Source organism: Cuculus canorus, chromosome 8 (genome assembly GCF_017976375.1).
Source record: "Cuculus canorus isolate bCucCan1 chromosome 8, bCucCan1.pri, whole genome shotgun sequence".
Lineage (NCBI taxonomy): Eukaryota > Metazoa > Chordata > Aves > Cuculiformes > Cuculidae > Cuculus > Cuculus canorus.
In genome coordinates this window covers 32,178,173-32,198,059 of record NC_071408.1, presented here as the reverse complement: position 1 = coordinate 32,198,059, position 19,887 = coordinate 32,178,173, and the positions used below count along the sequence as shown (strand labels likewise).

The 19,887-nt window shown below is 45.9% G+C and overlaps 1 protein-coding gene across 1 annotated transcript; it reads left to right on the top strand.

Annotated features, from left to right (window-relative positions):
* The first annotated feature begins 1,500 nt into the window (after positions 1-1,500).
* On the top strand, positions 1,501-19,036 carry LPAR3 (lysophosphatidic acid receptor 3). The gene is made up of 4 exons (XM_054073792.1): positions 1,501-1,736; positions 8,006-8,538; positions 11,358-12,115; positions 16,635-19,036. The coding sequence occupies exons 3-4, from the start codon at positions 11,380-11,382 to the stop codon at positions 16,982-16,984; spliced, it is 1,086 nt and encodes a 361-aa protein (XP_053929767.1). The 5' UTR covers positions 1,501-1,736; positions 8,006-8,538; positions 11,358-11,379; the 3' UTR covers positions 16,985-19,036.
* Positions 19,037-19,887: the final 851 nt, after the last annotated feature.

The window sequence follows — 19,887 nt, the reverse complement described above, 5'->3', positions numbered from 1 at the left end:
GGAAGTTAACCTTAGCAGTAAGTCTGGCATATGTTGACTTTTAATTCTGAGCATTAATAGAGATTTGAGTGCAGTTGCTGACTGATAGGTGGTCCCACCCCAACTGCTAAGGAAGCGATGGACAGTAATGGAAGCAGAACTGGAGCATAAGCTTTTGCAATCTGAAAACAAGCTGTTACTTCTGCTTGTCTTGTTCCCTGGGAACATGAAGCTTTTGCTAATTGCTTAGAGAACTTAAAAGGAGGAAAGAAACAGCTGGAAAGGCACTAAAAGGGTTGCATTAGAAAGAAACAGGCAGGAAGGAGAAAAAGTTCCTGAGCCATCTTCAAGGTGAGCATTCAAGTGAGTGGGACACGGTGGGTACAAGTTGGGCTCTTATTTTGAGGCTTTCCATTGATGGATAAAATGGGAAAAAGCTGCTGGAGGGTGGTTGGCATTTTGTATATAATGCCGATGTACAAGGCGCTACCTGATTCACGCTGTTGAGGTTTCATGCTGTAATCTTTATCAGGATTTCCAAGAAGTGGAGCAGGGACTTTCTGCTGAAATTCTTCCCCGTTTTCTCCAGTTCTGAGCAGACCCGTGAGTAGCTCTGCACGCCCTGGATGTATGACTGTTCTCAGGGATTCAGGTAGGAGGTGGACGAGCTCGCGGTCCTTGGATAAATTTGCTCTTTTACCACATTCTACGTTTGAGTTCAGCTCGTCCTTCGTGGCACAGCTGTGCGTGCTCCATCCTGCCCTTTGGAGCTGGCGGCAGCCTCCGGGGTGCTGCGTCACTGCTGGGTGTGAGGTGCTCCTTAATTGCTTTTTTAGACCAAGTTTAAAAGGGGTGTGATGCTGGAAGGACGTGGCACGAAGCTGGAGAAGAGCTTGGAGAACGAGGGTTATGAGAAGGGACCTGGAGAAGAGGCTGGAGAACGAGGGTTATGAGGAGGGACCTGGAGAAGAGGCTGGAGAACGAGGGTTATGAGGAGAGACCTGGAGAAGAAGCTGGAGAACGAGGGTTATGAGGAGGGACCTGGAGCAGAAGCTGGAGAACGAGGGTTATGAGGAGGGACCTGGAGAAGAAGCTGGAGAACGAGGGTTATGAGGAGGGACCTGGAGAAGAGGCTGGAGAACGAGGGTTATGAGGAGGGACCTGGAGAAGAGGCTGGAGAAGAGGCTGGAGAACGAGGGTTATGAGGAGGGACCTGGAGGAGCCTGAGGGGGGGAGACCTCACGGCTCTTCACAGGCGGTGAGGCGGGCTCTGGGCTCTTCTCCCAGGCGATGGGACACGAGGGCATCGCCTCGTTCTACAGCCCCTTCCCCAGCTCCGTGGCTGTGTTCTGGGTGTCCCCCAGGGCTGCTGGAAGCTCTGTCCCTCGGAGGAGACGATGGCGCAGCCCTGAGGCAGCCTTTGCCGGCGGCGCGGGAGGGGTTAACGCGGGGCGGGCAGCGGGCGGGGCCGCGGAGCATGGCGGGGCTCTGCGGGCACGGGGGGAGCTCCTGGCGGGGGGACGGGGGGGGTGTTCGGGAACCCCAGCGCTGCCGGCGGCTCCCCCGCTGCTGCCGGGGCACAGCTCCATGTGCTTCGTGCCGGGGGGCTGCGGCGGGGGGCAGCTCTGCCGCCCTCCACCGCCGAGGCTCAGTTGTGCCTTCTATCCCTCCTCCCTCCATCATCCTACGGATGCGGCTCTGTCAGTCCCACACTGGGCTCACCCCCCTCGGGCTCTGTGCTCCTACCCCGTCCTGCCGTGAGTATACACACTGCTGCCTGACGCTTTTAATCTCTCTTAATACAATTCTATTTCGCGTTATATCTCTCTATTATTTAGTTTCCATCAGGAGGAAAACCGCACTTTTATTCCTTTGTGCTCCCGCGGGTCGTGTGGGGTAAATCTGTTCCTTCTGCCTGAAATATACTCTCTAGAAATAAGAGTTTATTGTGGTACGAGTCTGGGAAAAGGCATTTCTTCCTACGGATCGGCAAGGTGCGGTGCTGGAAATTTGTTCTTTTTTATGAATATGAACTTATATGAACTTTTTTTGGATAAGGTGTGTGGCTGTCGCTTTGCTCTTTAAGCAAATCGGACGATGTACTTTCTTACATTGTTCTTACGGTCTTCTAAGAGGTGCTCAAACCCGGTTGTATGGTGAAAAATCTGATTTTGCACTCAGTGTACTGAAAATGAAGTGAAATGAGAGAAAAACGAATTAGTGCAATCGGTAAAGCAGCATCAGCTCTTCCCAGCAAGTAAAGCTGGGAGATGTATTTAGCCTGGCATTCTGCAAAAAGCCATAGTTTCAGATAAATTGAAACTTATCAACTTATCCCTTGTAATGTAAGTATTCCCAAGTTCAGATAATTGACCGGACTCAAATTAAGCACAGACAAACAGCATTATCCCATTATCTCGGTCTTCTACTCCTTTTAGAATAAGGAGAGCGGAACGCTGCATCCATTTCCACTCCAAGCCCGTTTCATCTATATAATATTAACTTATCCTCCTGTACCACTGTGACAGTTAACCATTTTGGAAGGTCCTCCAGCGCGGTCTTTATGGTGGCAGATGATGAAATCCAGTCTCTAAAGTGTAAGGTTTGAGATCACAGAGAAGATATTCCTCTTGGGTGTTAGTCTTCAACGTTCACATAGGTGGATTTGGCTTCTAAGCCACAAAGTTCACTTCCATGCGTGTAGCAAAGATTTCTTGGAGCCCAGAGCTCTGTACGTGTTAAGGAATCTGATACAGGCAGGTGACTGGTTTTAATTGGGGTCCTCATCAGCTATGGGCTGAGAAGAAACAGTTAACGTTCACTTGGTTGTGACTGCGCCGGAATAGCCTGTAATTCACATTCTGAAGGCTCTGTGAAACAAAGCTGATTTGTTGAGCTGTAAAAAGGAGCTGATGGTGATTGATGAGCAGACCTGGAAGTTGTGCAGAAATGGCAAACTCGGTTTAGAAGCAGAACAGGTATTTTCTTCCAGGCTTGTTTCACCGTGTACAGGCTGTTTGAATGGCTTTGAAAGACTTTAAATGCCATGTCTGTTTCCGCATTATAGGATGACCTGCCAGCTCCTTCCAGAGCCACACTTAAAGGAGACTAAATGAAGGCTTTGCAGTGAAGTTTTTAGTTTGAACTCCATATATAGATTTAGTAAGCCATAATTTCAGAAAGTCTTAAATTACCAAAGTCTGAAGTCGAAAGTTGTGGGAACGAGCGAGTTAGTTGGTATCCATCCCTAACAACTTTTTGTAGTGGATCAAAGCTTTAAAAAGCAGTTTAGTGCGGTGGAGTAGCTCTGTGCTAAAGGGGTTTCAGGACTCGGAGAGTGAGCTTTAACACCTTGGTGGAGGTGCCTTGGTATCTCTGAGCTTCACAGCTCAACAGCCGGTGCCAGTCTCCAGCGATTGTGCACAAGGTGATGCTTGTGTGCCCTGGCAGTGATTTTTCAGCCTCTTATCAGTCTGTGCAGAGCGCTGTGGTCCGTGGCTGGTGGTGCCACTTCCTCTCTCTGCAACTTAAATGTTTAGTCTTGAGGTTCTACATTTTTGGGGAGGTTTACTATTTTCCTTAGGACTCTTTGTGTATCTTGCAGACAATACCAAGGCTGTGAGATAAATAATAAAACCTTAGATGTTTCCACTACTGATATGCGTAAGGAAGAATTCGTAGACATAAGGAAGAATTTCACTCTATGACAGTGGAGAGGCCCTGGCCCAGGGTGCCCAGGGAAGTTGTGGCTGCCCCATCCCTGGAGGGGTTCAAGGCCAGGTTGGATGGGCTTTGGGCAGCCTGAGCCAGTGGGAGGTGTCCCTGCCCATCACAGGATTGGAACTGGATGATCTTTAAGGTCCCTTCCAACCCAAACTATTCTATCATTCTATGCGAGAGCTGTCAAAGGTAGCAGTAGTTCAAGGACAAATGATTGATGCTTCTCAAAAGTAGCATGCGTACAGAATTATCTTGATTCCATTCACCCCCTCCCTTCCTTTTTCAACCCAAGCAATGATGCCATTAAAACTCTTACTGGAAATGCCCAGAACTGTGGTGGAAATCTGAGTCTTACTGTACTTTCCATCAAGTTAACATTATATAGATGAAACGGGCTTGGAGTGGAAATGGATGCAGCATTCTGCTCTCCTTATTCTAAAAGGAGCAGAAGACCGAGATAATGGGATAATGCTGCTTGTGCGTGCTTAATTTGAGTCCGGTCAATTATCTGAACTTGGGAATACTTACATTACAAAGAAAAAGAGTAGACAAACGCAGCCAGAAGTAGTTTCCCTTGCTCATGTAGATCTTCTCTGGATTAAAAACTTACTCATAGAGACTTACAGATTTTTAACTGTAAGTAGAATTTAAAATATGGCTTTAAAAATTTACATTTTCCAGTGTTTAAACGGGACTGTGTAGGATGCTGTTTCCAGTACAGGCAGTGCCCACAGAATTCCTTTAATAAATACAATGTAAAACAGTTACTTCTAAGACAAATTGTCTCTGTTAAATGAATATTAGCTTCTGTTACATCCTGTAATGGTACCAGATAAAAAAGTTTTAGTTCAGATTGAGATATTTGGGCATAATTTTGTGTTCTTTATGCCCAAAAGACTTCTTTTTGGTCTGTTTCTCTAAATTGACTTTGTTTTTTTTTTAATACTATCAATTAACTACTAAAGACAATTAAAAGCAAACCAGAGTACTTACCTCACAGAACTCCTTACAGTTATATATTAACATTTTTGGCCTCTGCTGTGTTACACACCCTTTTCTGTGCTGGTATTTCTAGGCTGAGGTAACCTGAATGGGTTTCTTGGGTTACTGTGCAAGCATTTGGCTGTGTTTTCCTCTGTGGCCATACATGTTCACTGGGTGTGGAGGGGAACGAGGAACTGATCCCCTTTCTGAACTGGAACTGCTTGTGTGTATAGTGTGGCTGCCCGGCGCCCCGGCTTCTCTGCTGCGTGCGCCGTGCTCTTGGCTGTGAGGTGAGACAGCGCTTTCCAGAAACAAGGACAAGAGAAGGAGAACCGGTGGCTTCTCCTTCAGCAAAGGAAGGACATGGATCTGTTAGAACGAGTCCAGAGGAGGGCATGGAGATGATTTGAAGGCTGGAGCTCCCATCGGAGGACAGGCTGAGAGAGTTGGGGTTGTTCAGCCTGGAGAAGAGAAGGCTGCGTGGAGACCTTAGAGCAGCTTCCAGTGCTGAAAGGGCCTCCAGGAAAGCTAGGCAGGGGCTCTGGATCAGGGAGTGCAGGGATAGGATGAGGGAAATGGTTTTAAGCTGAAAGAGGGGAGATTGAGATGAGATCTTAGGAAGAAATGTGTTGTTGTGAGGGTGGGGAGGCCCTGGCCCAGGGTGCCCAGAGCAGTGGTGCTGCCCCATCCCTGGGGGGGTTCCAGGCCAGGTTGGATGGGGCTTGGAGCCCCTGAGCCAGTGGGAGGTGTCCCTGATCATGGCGGGGGTGGAACTGAGTGGCCTTGAGGTCTCTTCCAACCCAAACCATTCTATGATTCTATAATCCAGAAGAGGAAGGGACAGAGGGTGTTGGTGTCTGCCCGTGGCACAGGGCGCGGGCAAGCGGGAGCGTTGCTGCCAGGAGTCCGTGCTGAGGGCCATGTAGTCTGCACGCCCCCAGATACTCCTCTTGTAGTACTGTTTTGAAGGCCATTGCCTGCTTCTAGAATAAGTTCAAAAGCCTAAGCGATGCGTGCAGATGGGCATTTGCTGCTGCTTAATATTTCTTAACAGTTTGAATGCAAAGAGAGTACTTCGAGTGAGTCACCTCCCTGCTCCACCCGTGATGCCTGGGATCAGTCAGCAGGATCCACACTGCTTTCTGGAGAGTAACTTCTGGAATAAGTTTCGGAGTATCTTAAAGCTCTGTATTGGATGTCACCTCTTTGGGTTTGGACATGGGGAGGCAGGAGGTGAAGCGCTCCGGCAGAGGCTGGCAGCCTGCCTGCTCTGCAGGCTCAGCCTGGGTGCAGCTTGCTCCTCTGGGCAGTCCCACGGACCTGCCCGGACTGTACCGGCTTCACCGTCTCTCCCTCTGTTCCAGAGTGTATTGCTTTGGATGCTGAACCACTCTGAGTTTCTGCACAGAAAGCCCCGTGCCAGCTCGGGGAAGCCAGCACTGAACCGGGCTGGGGCTCTGCTGGGGCAAACCTCTGTCCTCTCCCACCCAAGTCAAATTTCACTCCTGCTCTAGGGCTTCACTGCTGTAGGTTCCAACCTGCTAGACCTTTCGGCTTGAACCCTCCCCCAGGAGCTCCCTGTCCCAACCTCTGCTTGCCCGTTCCCTCCCTGTTGCGTTTACACAGGAGCAGAAACCATCAAAGTCCTCCAAATCACTTTTCACTAAGGCTGTGGCAATCATATTGATACAACTTGGTTTGTAATGGATCGGAAGGAGGCAGAGACCCAGTGGGGTGTGCCATGAATCACATTATGGCTTGCACACTAAATTTTATAATGACCTTCTCGTTAAAATCTCCCACTAAAATACCCTTTGAGATTCCCTTCAGAACTGTGTGCATTGAGAACAAGTAACTCCACTTGGAGCTGATTTACAGCCTGATTTCAATTTGGAATCAGTGCCTTAAGGGGTGATGTTAATCAGTTTGAATCAGAAAACCCTTGATTTAAACAACCGATATTAAATTTCATTATAAATATATATGTATTTAGTGACTTTCTTGCAGCAAAAACTTGTTTCTAATTGGATAACAACAATTAAAGCGTGTTAACTGGCAACAAGCTGAAGCTTCTGTCCAAAATTTGTCACACGGCTGATATATTATTTCACTACCTCTTTATTTAAGTAGCCAGTGTAATGTATTCCTGTAAACTCAAGGCAAATTCTTGATTTCCATTTTAAGAATGATGAGGAACATATTCTGACTTGATCCAAATTTCACTTGCATAGAGGAATTTCAAATCAATTCAAACATACCGGATGTCTTTAAGTCAAACAGAGTTTGGGATGCGCTGAGTAGGGAAGAATTCTTAATGCATGCTTTTGCATTTGAAAGCGGTTCAACTGAACCAAATCCTTTGAGATTTTTTGGAACAGATGATTTCCCCCACTCAAAGCTTGCGTTTACTCAGAGTGATACAGGAAAACATGCTTCATAATCCATCAGTTTCTGATATTTGTAGCCGCTATTGGTTGAACTGAAGTAATTAAATGGCTTGAAATGAGGGAAAGAACCTTTGAGGCATGGGTATACTTTGGGCACTTGTGAAGTTTTGATGTATTTGCTTGCAAACGACTTGTGGCAAGCTAATAGCTCAACCCATCTGTAGAATGTACAGTGCAGTCACTGCCATCGAACTTTCAGAGGTCTGTATGGAAGCGTCTGTATAAAATGACAAGCGGCACAGAGGAAGGGAATGGAGGTTCCCCATTAAAAATGAGAATTATCAAGCTTGTGAGAGCCACTTGAAACAAGAGAAGGCAATTAGAATCATAGAATGGATTTGGTTGGAAAAGACCTTTAGAATCATTGAGTCCAACCATTGATCCAGCCCTGCTAAGCCCACCATTAGACCATGTCTCCAAGTACGACATCTGATCGTCTTTTAAACTCCTCCAGAGATAGGGACTCCACCAACCTCCCTGGGCAGCCTGATCCAATGCTTGACAACTCTTTCAGTAAAGAAATTCCTCCTCATATCCAACCTAAATCTCCCCTGGTGCATCTTGAGGCCATTTCCCCTGGTCCTGTCACTGGCCACCAGGGACAAGAGACCAGCACCCACCTCACTACAACCTCCTTTCATGGAGCTGGAGAGAGCGATAAGTTGTCTTCTTCATGTAATGAGCAGTAGAACTGGGCAGCTCTCTGCTGCAGGCTGGAGAAGACTCTATCATCTTTATAAGACTGGATTGACCAGTTTAGCTGTTTTTCTATTAGTGTTTCTATTATTTTGAAAGCTTTGACAAAAAAAAATTGCTTGAATCTTAAAAAAATCTGAACTATCCAAGAGTGATCTTTTATTTTTCTCTCTTTTAAGTTCAAACGTGCACGGATTGAGGTAAACATCTCTGATTTGGCTGCAGAAGAGAAGACCTCAAGAGCAAAGCCCTGCAATGTGTTGAACTGTGACATGCAAGGAAATATGGGATATCCTGTTGGACATGTCTTGTGTGTGGTGTGGACTGGGACAGGAGCCCTGAGGATACAGCTGCAGTGCTCTGCCACCGCTGCACGGCTCCCCTGAGGCCGGGCTGGTTCTGCTGGGAGGACTTCAAATAAAATGAAGGTGTGAAATAAACCAGTGTCTGGAAGGACCTTGGTGTGACAAGTGTTTTTTGTACCTAGGCTGGTACAGCCAGCCAAGCGCTACATCTCCACTCTGAAGGACTAGGATGCAAACTAGTCCAGTTCAGGTACCGCTTTGATGCTGCTTCCACTTGGACATCTCCAGAGCCTGCCCCATGACCTTGGGACCTCGGCTGGATGCTTTTCTTCTCCCTCCCGCCTTATCTCAGCACCTCAGGACACCTCTTTTAAAGTCATTTGTCATTTCAGCTCTGCTGCGTGAGTGTAAGTGTTTACAGTGGGATTATCTTGGTGGAGAATTACGGATGTGCCATTTTTATTTTGGTTTTGGGTACTACTTCAAATAAGGATGGAATTTCAATCAGCTGAAGTATTTAGAATGACTTCATAGTTGATGCTTTGGATTTCTGAAAGCCTGACCTGCAGGTGAGATGCAAAAAGCATCTGCAGGTTCCTTTGGTCTTTAGTTAAGAGAGATTTGTCTGAGCTGATTGCACAGTAGGAGACAACATGTTCAGAAAACCTTCCCTATAACTTTCACAGATTGTTTTCTGCCGTTCTTCCCCAAAATGCTGCTTCTATTTACATGAATTTGGGCTGTTCTGTAAGAGCTTGATGTCAAGCTCAGCAAGTCCTTGATGGTGACACCGTCTTGGCGGGGCAGACAGGGATCTCAGCACTCAGCTGCTAGAATAGCGGTTGTCCGCAGCTCCTTAGGGACTTCTAGACACTTACAGACTTAATTTGATGTCTGAGAGATTTCTAGGTGAGAATGGGGAGCTTACCGACTGCTCAGCTCTACCATGTCATCCTCAACAGGGAGGGGCAGGCACTGAGCTCCACTTGACTCCTTATGGTGGATCTGAGTTGTTGAAGCTTTTCTGGTTTTAGACGAAGGGACGGAATATTTTGGCACAGGGGATGATTTTCTCGTTTCCTTCCATTTCTTGTCCTTAAGTAATTGTTCTTAATTCTGAATATATATTTGAATTTCATAGAATCACTAAGATTGGAAAAGAGCTCTGAGATCATCCAGTCCAACCGTCAGCCCAACCCCACCGTGCCCCCTAAACCGTGTCCCCAAGTGCCGTGTCTGTGTGGTTTTTTAACCCCTGCAGGGAAGGAGAGTCCTCCGCTTCCCTGGCATGCTTTAAATAATGTATTCTTTTAGTAAAGAATTGACCCAAGTTACTTGAGGGTAATGAAATGGATGGCAATGTCAAGTGGCCTGCTTTCATGTTGACTACTTGTTGCAGGGTGGGAACCAACAAAAAAAAAAGACCAAGGAGCCAGTTCAGAAAAATGAAATATTAAAAAACCCCGAAATATTAAAAATTTGAAATATTAAAAATATGAAATTATTCATATTTTCTACCTTCTAGTAGCAGGTGTCTCTGCCCATGGCGGGGAGGTTGGAACTGGGTGATCCTTGAGGTTACTTCCAACCCAAACTATTCCATGAATAGCGCGATTAGAATTAAAACTATATAATACAAATATTGCATGAGAGAAATAAAGCAAGTAGCATAAGTTAAATGACAGAAGAGGAACATTTTTACTTTAACACTCAGAAGGAGCCTTTAAAATAAATGTGGATTATTATCCAGCCTGCTGGGGATTGCTTAATTCTCTTTCCAGTTCCCAGAGAGATGAGATATAACTATTAAGTAACCTCAGGGCAGTAATAGAGTAAGCGAACCTGATCTTTATCTGATCAATTTTAGCTGCAGGGGTGAAAAGCTTGTGCCTTTTTGTGTCTTTGTGCCTGTGACCACTTCTTCTAGCTGTTTTTTTTTTTTATTTCAGGAGGTTTCATTTGACAAGGAGGTTTACTAAAGTTATTAGTGTTGCTGCCTCTCCCGCAGCACTTGTATCACAATACCTTCCTTTTTCCGTCCTCAGTGTCAGGTTTGCCGCTCTATAGAATATCTGCCGTGATTAGGATCTCGTGCCATGGTTGGGTTCCTAGTTTTTTTTTTTTGCCAAAACTATACAATATCTCTTAATGAAGTCATTGTTAAAAACCTGATTCAGACACTGACAGGGAATGTGAGGGCTAACGATGATCAGCCACCAACCCTTCCTGCCAGGCTCTGAGAGCCTTCACGGGGTTTGGTCACCACGAGTAATTCTGTCAGAGCTGCCTGGGTCAATGAGTTGGAGTTCCATTCGGTTCGTAAGGAAGGCAATACCATTGCCAAGCCAGCTGACATTGACCTCACCGGAGTGGCTCAAACGTGATGGAATCTGGAATGCAGACTCCCCCTTCCGTGGTGTTCAATCACCCCTTGTCCAAAATATGGGTACAAAGAAAGAAACCCAGCACTGTTGCTGTTGCTCAGGCTTCCTTCGTGCCGTGTTTGGCTAAGGAGCTGCAGTTTGGGTTTGAATACAATTATAGGGGTTGGGGTGCTCCCAGGACTCTGGGTTGACAGCCTAATAGTGTAGTCAAATATGTAGACTATTTATATACAAAAATATGTATTTTTTCCCTTTTCATCACATCAACGCCATAGCAGTAAATAACAGGCACGTGCTCTGAATGTATATGGCTTTAGCATCTTGTATGCCTGTTATTACATTTATTAATTATACAATTGGAAAGCCAATAAGTATTTTTCCAGTAATACGCTCTTATTGCTTAGTCAGTAAAATGGGAGAACTCTGATTTATGCTTCACTGTCCTGATTGGACGCAATGAAAAATGAAAATAATGATGGGGCTGTGGCTCAAACAGGGATTTCACAGCAAGAACGGCTTGGCTGTTGCTCAGTTTTGTTTTGTGACCTCTAGAAAGTCACTTTTAACCTCTTCGTTTCCACTTGGTTGCCTGTACGGTGCAACTGTTAGTGGTAAGTCTCTTAAATTCTTGATTCATCAAAGCATCATGCACAGCAGTCCTCCCATGGGTTTACTATCTTCGACTGTATTAACTCTGTACAACAGTAATTTTTACTCCAAATGCATTCCCTCCCGTGTTCCTGACCCATCTCCTTCCCCCCAGAAAAAGACGTTAGGTATGGAAGGAGCAATAGTTGATGTTTAATCCTTCTTTCTTTTTTTCCCCCTTCCACCCTTCCTAGGATGCAGGGGCTTTAATCCAGGATGAATGAATGCTACTATGATAAGCGCATGGACTTCTTTTATAACAAGACAAACACTGACACAGTAGATGAGTGGACAGGGCCAAAGCTTATTGTTGTTCTGTGTTTTGGGACATTTTTCTGCCTCTTCATCTTCATTTCCAATTCGTTGGTCATTGCGGCTGTGGTCAAGAACAAGAGGTTTCATTTTCCCTTTTACTATCTCCTGGCCAACTTAGCTGCCGCAGACTTTTTTGCTGGAATTGCCTATGTCTTCTTGATGTTCAACACTGGCCCAGTGTCTAAGACATTAACCGTTAACCGCTGGTTTTTGCGTCAGGGTCTTCTGGACACCAGCCTGACAGCTTCCTTGGTGAATCTCCTCGTCATAGCTGTTGAGCGGCACATGTCAATAATGCGGATGAAGATCCACAGTAATCTCACGAAGAAGAGAGTCACCTTTTTAATTATATCAATTTGGGCCATTGCTATTTTCATGGGTGCTGTTCCTACCCTGGGTTGGAACTGCCTCTGCAACATTACTGCCTGCTCATCCCTGGCACCTCTTTACAGTAGGAGTTACTTGGTGTTCTGGAGTGTCTTAAACCTCGTTGTCTTCTTCATTATGGTGGTGGTTTACATAAGAATCTACATGTACGTCCAGAGGAAAACTAACGTCCTGTCATCGCACACGAGCGGATCCATTAGCCGTAGGAGAACCCCTGTGAAGCTTATGAAGACTGTCATGACTGTCTTAGGTAAGAGACTACAAATCATGGTGTGCGAGGCCGGCAGTCTCAACCAGTGCATTTGTTGCGGTTTGATTTGTTGTTTTGTTGTTTTCAGACAAAACTACTGGAGTCTTTTAGCCTTCTGTCTGCTTTAGATAGTGAGATAAGGATTGCACCAATCAGAAATGCAAATTAGAGGACCAGTCAATGCAAGGAAGATAAGTGTGTCTCTTTGGTAGGCAGCTTGTTACAGATTAGGGTGGTGGTCCCTTCTATCCCAAACCATTCCATGATTCTATGATCAGGATAGGAGCAACTGAACCGGTTTTCCCTTTGACATGCTAAACCATAGGAAGTTACCTTGTTGAAACGGGAAGATTGGAAACCTGGCAAAAGGGGCTAAAATCCTCTTAGACCAACCTTGTGGCACAGCCCAAGCCAAGGTCTGAAGAGATGTGGCTGCAGGTGTGCGAGTACTTGCCTTTCAGGTGGTGTGTATGCAGCAGCTCATCAGAACTTGGCAGCGAGATTCCTGCTGAAATAGCCACTTTGTGGTGGATGATTTTCAGTTTTAGTGAATTTATAGTTTAATTGGTAGCTTGCTGTTTTAACTCAGGCACACGTGTGGCAAAGGCAACTGGAAGCTACTGCACTTCTATTCCTTAACGTTGACATGCTCAGAGACAGCTTTCTCGTGCAGAGTTTTATGACGCGATGCTGCCAAAGCGTCAGCAGTGCTTCAAGGAATACAGGATTTAATTTTCAAACAGAGATGATGGAATCTCCAAGAAAATCCGTGTTTAAATCTACTGCAAAATCCTCAAACTGACCTTGACGCATTGTGGTACTTGATGTCCCGTGGACAGGTGAGAAGACTCAGAGCTATTCTTCTGATTCATGTTGGAGCCAGGATGTGGTTCATGTCACTTCTGTGAATTTTAGGGAGTCTCTCAAATTCAGTTCTTTTTGGAGTGTGGCACTTTGTCAGGGAGAGGAGATCCTGTGGGATAAAAGGTCTGCAAACAGAGAATTGCCCAAGACAAAGGTATATATTTATGTTTAACTATGGTTCCATCTGAAAGCTCCGTTATAAAAATAGCAAAATCTGAGTAAGGCTGTGAGTCTGAGCTGTGCTTTGCTTTCATCTCTGTGGTGAAAAGAGCAGAGTGTGAATTGCTCGTCTTGTCTACATACTGAGCAAAATGTATTTTTGATGGAGTCAAAGCAACAGCCCCATGAAAGCATCTCCCAGTACCACTGGCACTCTCTCTGCATTGCCCTTGTCCCTGTCTTCAGTTGTGGGGCAGGGCAGATGTGCAGAGAGATCATGGGATTGGAGAATGCTTTAGGTTAGAAGGGACCTTTACAGGTCATCCGGTCCAACTGCCCCACCACGGGCAAGGACACATCCCACTGGATCAGGTGTCTCAGAGCCCCATCCAACCTGACCCTGAATGTCTCCAGAGACAGGGACTCCGCTGCCTCTTTGGGCAACCCGGGCCAGTGCCTCCCCACCCTCAGCGTAAAAACGTTCTTCCTTAAATCCAGACTAAATCTCCCCTCCCTTAGTTTGAAACCATTGTTCCTTGATGGAATGGGATGTCTGCAGATGCCTCTTATCTTCCATTATGTTTCCCACGGAAACCTTTTAGCGTTTTGCCTGTATAGGTAGGCAGGGATGTATCTCCAGAGTTCATGACTTAATCCTGTCTGAGACATTGGCGTGTTTGAAAGAGAGATTTCTCTCTTTTCTTAAATGTCTTTGGGGTCTCTTTCCTCCTCCTCCACAAAGACAGGGTTGCAAATTTTGTGGTCAAAATGCCTTCTCTGCTTGTTCTAAGGAGGGTTGTTACCATCTTAATTTCTGCCTGGAGTTGGTGTGTTGGTGACCGTGCTGGTGACCCTCCGTGGCTGGTGAAAACTCTCCGTCCAAGTACTTACCGAGACACTCAGCTAGGCAAAGTAATGTCGTCTGGGTGGTCTGGTTCCGGTGCTTGTTAAAACAGATGGGATTTGCTTGTGAACCCCAGGGCAATAAATCCATGCGATGTTTTCTCCCTTGTAGACTGGAAGAGTGAATTGGTGTCACAACTGCTTGCTCAGCACATGGGAGCCAAACCAACGTGTTGTGTAGAGACTGACCAGCGAAAACAAGTGTTGTGGTAGCAACTTGCAGCTCCTGATGCCAGTGGGCAATGGAGGAATGTCACTGATGTTAACCAGTATCTCAAAACTAACACCATGAAATTAGTACTTAGCATTGCAAAAATCCTGGTACAGCAGAGCAGAAAAGGCAGTTTCTAGGTCGTGGTGGGCTTTTGCCTTCCTGATCTGCACAACATTGCCCAGAACATAGTAAATCAGTTGGCTGAATTTTGTTGTGAGTCCAGGAGTATCGATTTGCAGCAAGATCTGTGGGATCTTGTCCTACGTTTTTCAGCAGTCTTAATGCTCACTAAACCACCTAAATTCACGCTCTGTACCATCGTGGGCTGCCCATCAGGTGGGCACAGTGTTCATTCAGATCCTCCACGGGGAGAGGCATCCAGTGGGGCTGAAACCAGCCCGTGCTGAGGTGCTTGAGGTGCTGCCGAGTCCTGGCTCTGCTGCTCCATCACGCAGACTGCTCTCCCACTGTTCTCTCGCTCAGCTCAGATATGGGAAAACCCAGTAGCTTTATGAAAATGAGCTGGACTCACTTTTCCTACTGAAATTGTTGAAAGGACACCAACACCCATCGAACGTACCCCAACACTATCATCAACGTTCTTGATTTGTTTGATTATTTTTTCTAAGCTGAAAAGGGGGAAACTCTGCTGTTATGATTGGAATTTCCTCAGTGCGTTGTTCAAACGGCGGCTCTTGTGCAGAGTTGTAATTTTCTATTTCTGGATGTCAGACAGCAATTGTGGCTTGCTAAGTTGGTATTATCATGCGTATGGCTGCTCCTTCCTTGGCCTCGAGGCGAGGCATGACAGCCTGAGGGATGCAGGAGGGCAGATGGGGCACTTCAGGGCCCCTCCCAAGCTTGTGGCTGAGGGCCACGAGCTGTCATGACATTCCCCACTCTCTACACCTCTGCCTTTATGGTGGGGATGAGCTATGACATGGAAAGATGCAGACGCAATATTGAACTTCCTTCTAAGCTGTGGTTTCTGAGCTTTCGTCATCTTAAGGAAGGACATTGATCTGTTGGAGCGAGACCAGAGGAGACGATGAAGATGATCATAGAATGTCCTGAGTTGGAAGGGACCCACAAGGATCATGGAGTCCATGATCAAAGGGCCGGAACACCTCTGCTATGAGGACAGGCTGAGGGAGTTGAAGATGTTCAGCCTGGAGAAGAGAAGGCTCCGGGGAGACCTGAGAGCAGCTTCCAGTGCTGAAAGGGACTCCAGAAAACCAGGGGAGGGCTCTTGATCAGGGATTGCAGGGATAGGATGAGGGGGAATGACTTTAATCTGAAAGAGGAGAGATTGAGATGAGATTTTAGGAAGAAAGGTTTTCCTGTGAGAGTGGTGAGGCCCTGGCCCAGGGTGCCCAGAGCAGTGGTGGCTACCCCATCCCTGGAGGGGTTCCAGGCCAGGTTGGATGGGGCTTGGAGCACCCTTCTTCCTCACAGGGGCTGTTGTCATTCCTGTCTCCCAGCTGAAATGCAAGGAAAACCCTGCTCCTCCTGAGGCTGTCCTGCAGTTTCTTGCTATCTTCTGAGGAAATGCCTCTCTTACAGAGCATTCTTGTGGCCCCATCACAGCTCTTAAACTTCCTCATCCTTTTCTTCCTTTTGCTTTTTGCTTTTCATTCTGTTCTTTGCTAGATCTTGGGTTCATCTTTGCCAGCCCATGTATTTCTTTCTCTCTTTTCATTTGCAACTGAATTTGATTCCTGTGTTTGAGTTGTTTGGTCTCAGGTACCTGACACGCACAGCTGGGGCAGGAGCCGAGCAGGGATGGGCCGCTGCCCCGGTTGGGGAGCCAGCGCTGCTGGGATGTCACACACGACGATGTGCATCCTGCAGCAGCTGCGAGGTTTCCAGCCAGGAGCTGTTTGAATTGCGTGATTTATGTTTTATGGCTTGGGCAGGATGCCCAGAGTCAGCTGCAGTGTGACCCAAGACACGTCTTTTCTTTGGATCATCTTGCAGCAGTGGTGGAAGCGGTCCACCTGGTATCTTCTCCTCCAGCATATGAGAGAGAGAGACGGAGAGGAAGTCCAAGTTCCTTGCGCCGATTCTCTGCTTGTTAATGCTCCAGACTTCTTGTTTATTTGTCAGCAGGAATGAATCACTGTTGTGATGACCTTTCCTACTAGTGTTTGAGCTGATGCTGGATCCTTGCTCCTTGCAGACTTCTGAGAGCTGCTCGGCCTCGTGCTCAGGGCTTGCCAGAGAAGCTGTAGCAGATATAATTTTGTTGTCCTTAGAATTTTTTCTACTCCATTTTTCATAATTTTATGTAGAATTTGAACCAAATAATTTCATAATATGTAAAGAAACTCCAAAGGCCTAGGAATTTAAAGTCTTTTGGTTTGTCTCCTTTATTTCTAGGTGCTTTTGTTGTCTGCTGGACCCCTGGCCTGGTTGTCTTGCTGCTCGATGGTCTGAACTGCACCTACTGTGGGATCCAGAATGTTAAAAGGTGGTTTCTTCTCCTGGCCCTGATGAACTCTGTCATGAATCCAATAATTTATTCCTACAAAGATGATGAGATGTGGGCTACCATGAAAAGGATGATCTGCTGTTCCTCTGAGGATAAGAGCCAAGACAGGCGCTCCTCACGGATCCCCTCGACAGTTCTGTGCAAGAGCACAGATACCTCAGGGAACTACATTGAAGATGGCATTATTCAAGGGACAATTTGTGGAAAAGGAGATCTTGGTGACAAAGGAAACTCCTGAGCTGTTCAAGGGACTGACTTGGCTGCAAAAGGAGAGGGGGAAGGGAAAGGTTTTGTAAGAGAAGATTGACTGGCAAAGCTAGTAAACAATATATCCACTTCGTTCCAGAGCCTAAACTCCAGTGTTAACAAAAGTTCTTATAAATAATTGCCTGATGGAAAACCACTTTGTGATGAAGAAAACTTTCTGTGCTGCAGTCTTTCTCTTTTTTTTCTTTTAAGTACATGAAATTGGGGTGGTTTTTGTTTTTGGGTTTTTTTTTTGTATGAATGGAATAAATACATCTCAGAGGCTTTTTGTGCATGGAAACAAAATGTAAGCAACACCGTGAGACCCTCCTTAAGCTCCTCCAGAGAGAACAGATGTGCCTTACTGTGCAGGCTTGGCATTCATTGACTATTTATGCTTTGACGAGTTTCTGTGCATCTTTAGGAGGTGTTCCTGCCCATGGTAGAAGGGCTGGAACTTGGGTGGTCTTTAAAGTCCCTTCCAACTTAAACCGTTGTGTGGTTCTATGATTGTAGGCTTGGTTGGACAGAATTGTGACCTGTTCTGTTGGGTTACGAAGTTGATGAAATAGTTCCTTCTTACCTTCTCCTTCTCTTGCTTTCAAAATAGGTAGTTTGATGGTTTGTTAAAGCTCTGCCAGAAATCTGGCTGTGATGGGAAGCCCAAACCAGGTACCGGTTGCACATGAGTACATCCAATCATGGATTGTCAGGTTCTGAGAGTAGAAAAAGCACAAAAGCCATTATTCCTTCCAGAGAGGGTGAATGCTGCAAGAAGCGTTGCACTCCCTGCTGCTGTTGTGCAGGCAGACGTTTGGGGAGGATGAACAGAAGAGCAGTGTGGCTGTGTTCACTTCTTCCTTCCCCAGATAACATCAGAGGGGTGTGCTCACCCGCTTTTATCTGCTGTGCCACTGAGAGGAATGCAATCCAAACCTCTGTTTTATGACAGCAAACTTCTAAGTGAAGTTTAAATATGCCTATAGACAGCTTCAATCGAGTTATTTAAAATTGAAATGAATTTATAGGAAAAAAAAGGCTCAAACCAGCCTAAGCCCCTCCGTGACTCCAGTGTGCATCAATTGTCTGATGGCATCTGGAGCACATTTCACCTCTAATATACAAGCAGATCTTCCTGGAAGGTACTTGAGGAAGAGGCCATGAAATGACAAGAGATGAAGGACTTTTAACATTGTGACTGATCAAGTCTAGTGTCGATGTAGCCACAGACCAAAAAGCTGAAGTTTCGACTTTTTGCTAGTGGAGCATCCAGAAATTTAAACCTCAAAAGTGAAGCTTTTGACATTTAAACTTCGAAATTAAAAATGGGAACATAGATTTCTAGAAGCTCCTAAAAGCCTGTCTCCTTCTGTCTGGTTGGAACAGCAGTGAGCTCACTGTTACCTGTCTTGATTTCAAGAGGAGTTAGCTGTGTTGTCCCAGAGAAAGTCTGATCCCTGGTCTTAAAGTAGGTGACCATGACCAGAGGAACTGGAAATTCTTCCAATCCTCTTCCATTTTGGAAAATTTTGGAGATTTTGACCATTTGGAATTGTCGGAGAACACATTGTATGAGACTGAAAGAGCAAGATCAGCCGTGGTTTGGGCAAATTCTTCCTTGGGTGCAACTGGCATTTGGATTGCGGTGTGATCAAAGCAGAATAAGCCCTTGGCTCAAAGGCCGAGCTGCAGCTTTGTAGAAGGCACTGAGGGATTTCCTAGCGGGCCTTGGCTTACAAACACAACAAGCCCCTTTCACGCATCTCTCCCACACCATGAGTTACCTTGTAGGGATATGGCCTAACGTGTCAAGGTAGATGCTGTATTTGAGTAACGCTAAAAAGGTTTACATGTTTTTTTTTGCCATTATAATGCAACGTTCTTGTGCAAATACTACTTCATTAGTTTGGTGTTTTGAAAAGTATGTAAAGTGGTGCTTTCTAGAGCCAGCGGCATTGCGAAGGCATAGTCTGCGAGTGTTCCTGTCCCTGCTGCTACCTGCACTGCACGGTTTGTGTTAACTAGGCTGAAGCTCCATATACAAAGCTACCAGAAAATAAAATGCTTCTTGAAAAGAGAATACTTGGGTTTGTTTCCTGTTTGGATGGTGATTGAACATTACCTTGTGTTGCAGGGAGTGCTAAATGGATGCTCTTCCTTGGTTCCACGGATCCATCCAAGCTAAAACTGATCGAACTGCAGATAAGAATGAAGACAGGGAAGCTTTGTTTCATGTTATCACGGAGGATGTGTGTGCATGTATGTCGTACAAATACAATTCTCATGTTTACTAGTGATACTAGGCAGTGCAGTAATTGGTTGAATCAGGCCCGGAAAAGAGCTTGGATGAAGATCTGAATGCCAGCGATGGAGAAAACACGAGGTCTGGCCGGCAGAGCCTGGGATTTGGGCTGCGAAATAACCGCACGTGGATGATTTCTGCAGGTAAGCAGGAAAAGGTGACTCCTGGAAAGGCAAAGGGCTGCATTGTTTGTAGAGCACCTCATCCACTGGTGTCCTGGTCTGGATTAGAGGGCTCATAAATTACTCTGCTATAAAGAAGTGGGAGGTTTTGAGGTCCACGCTTTCTCTTGTCTCATTTGAAAAACAAAGAAACAAAACACCCCCCCAAAACAACCAACCAAAAACCCTGCAAACTGGTGCCGTGTGAATATTATTTGCAGTGTCGTGCAAAATAGAGGTATTTCAGCACGATGCTTCCCTCGGAGCTGCTGTCTCATTGTCTACTCCTATAAATTACGGTGTGACACAACTGGAACAGGAAAGAGATCCTGCATCAAACTTTCCTACTAAGTGCTACAGCAGGGACTGTGTAATGTTCCCCAGATCAAACTGTCTAAACATCCAGCTACTCGGGTAGCAGGGAATTCTTTT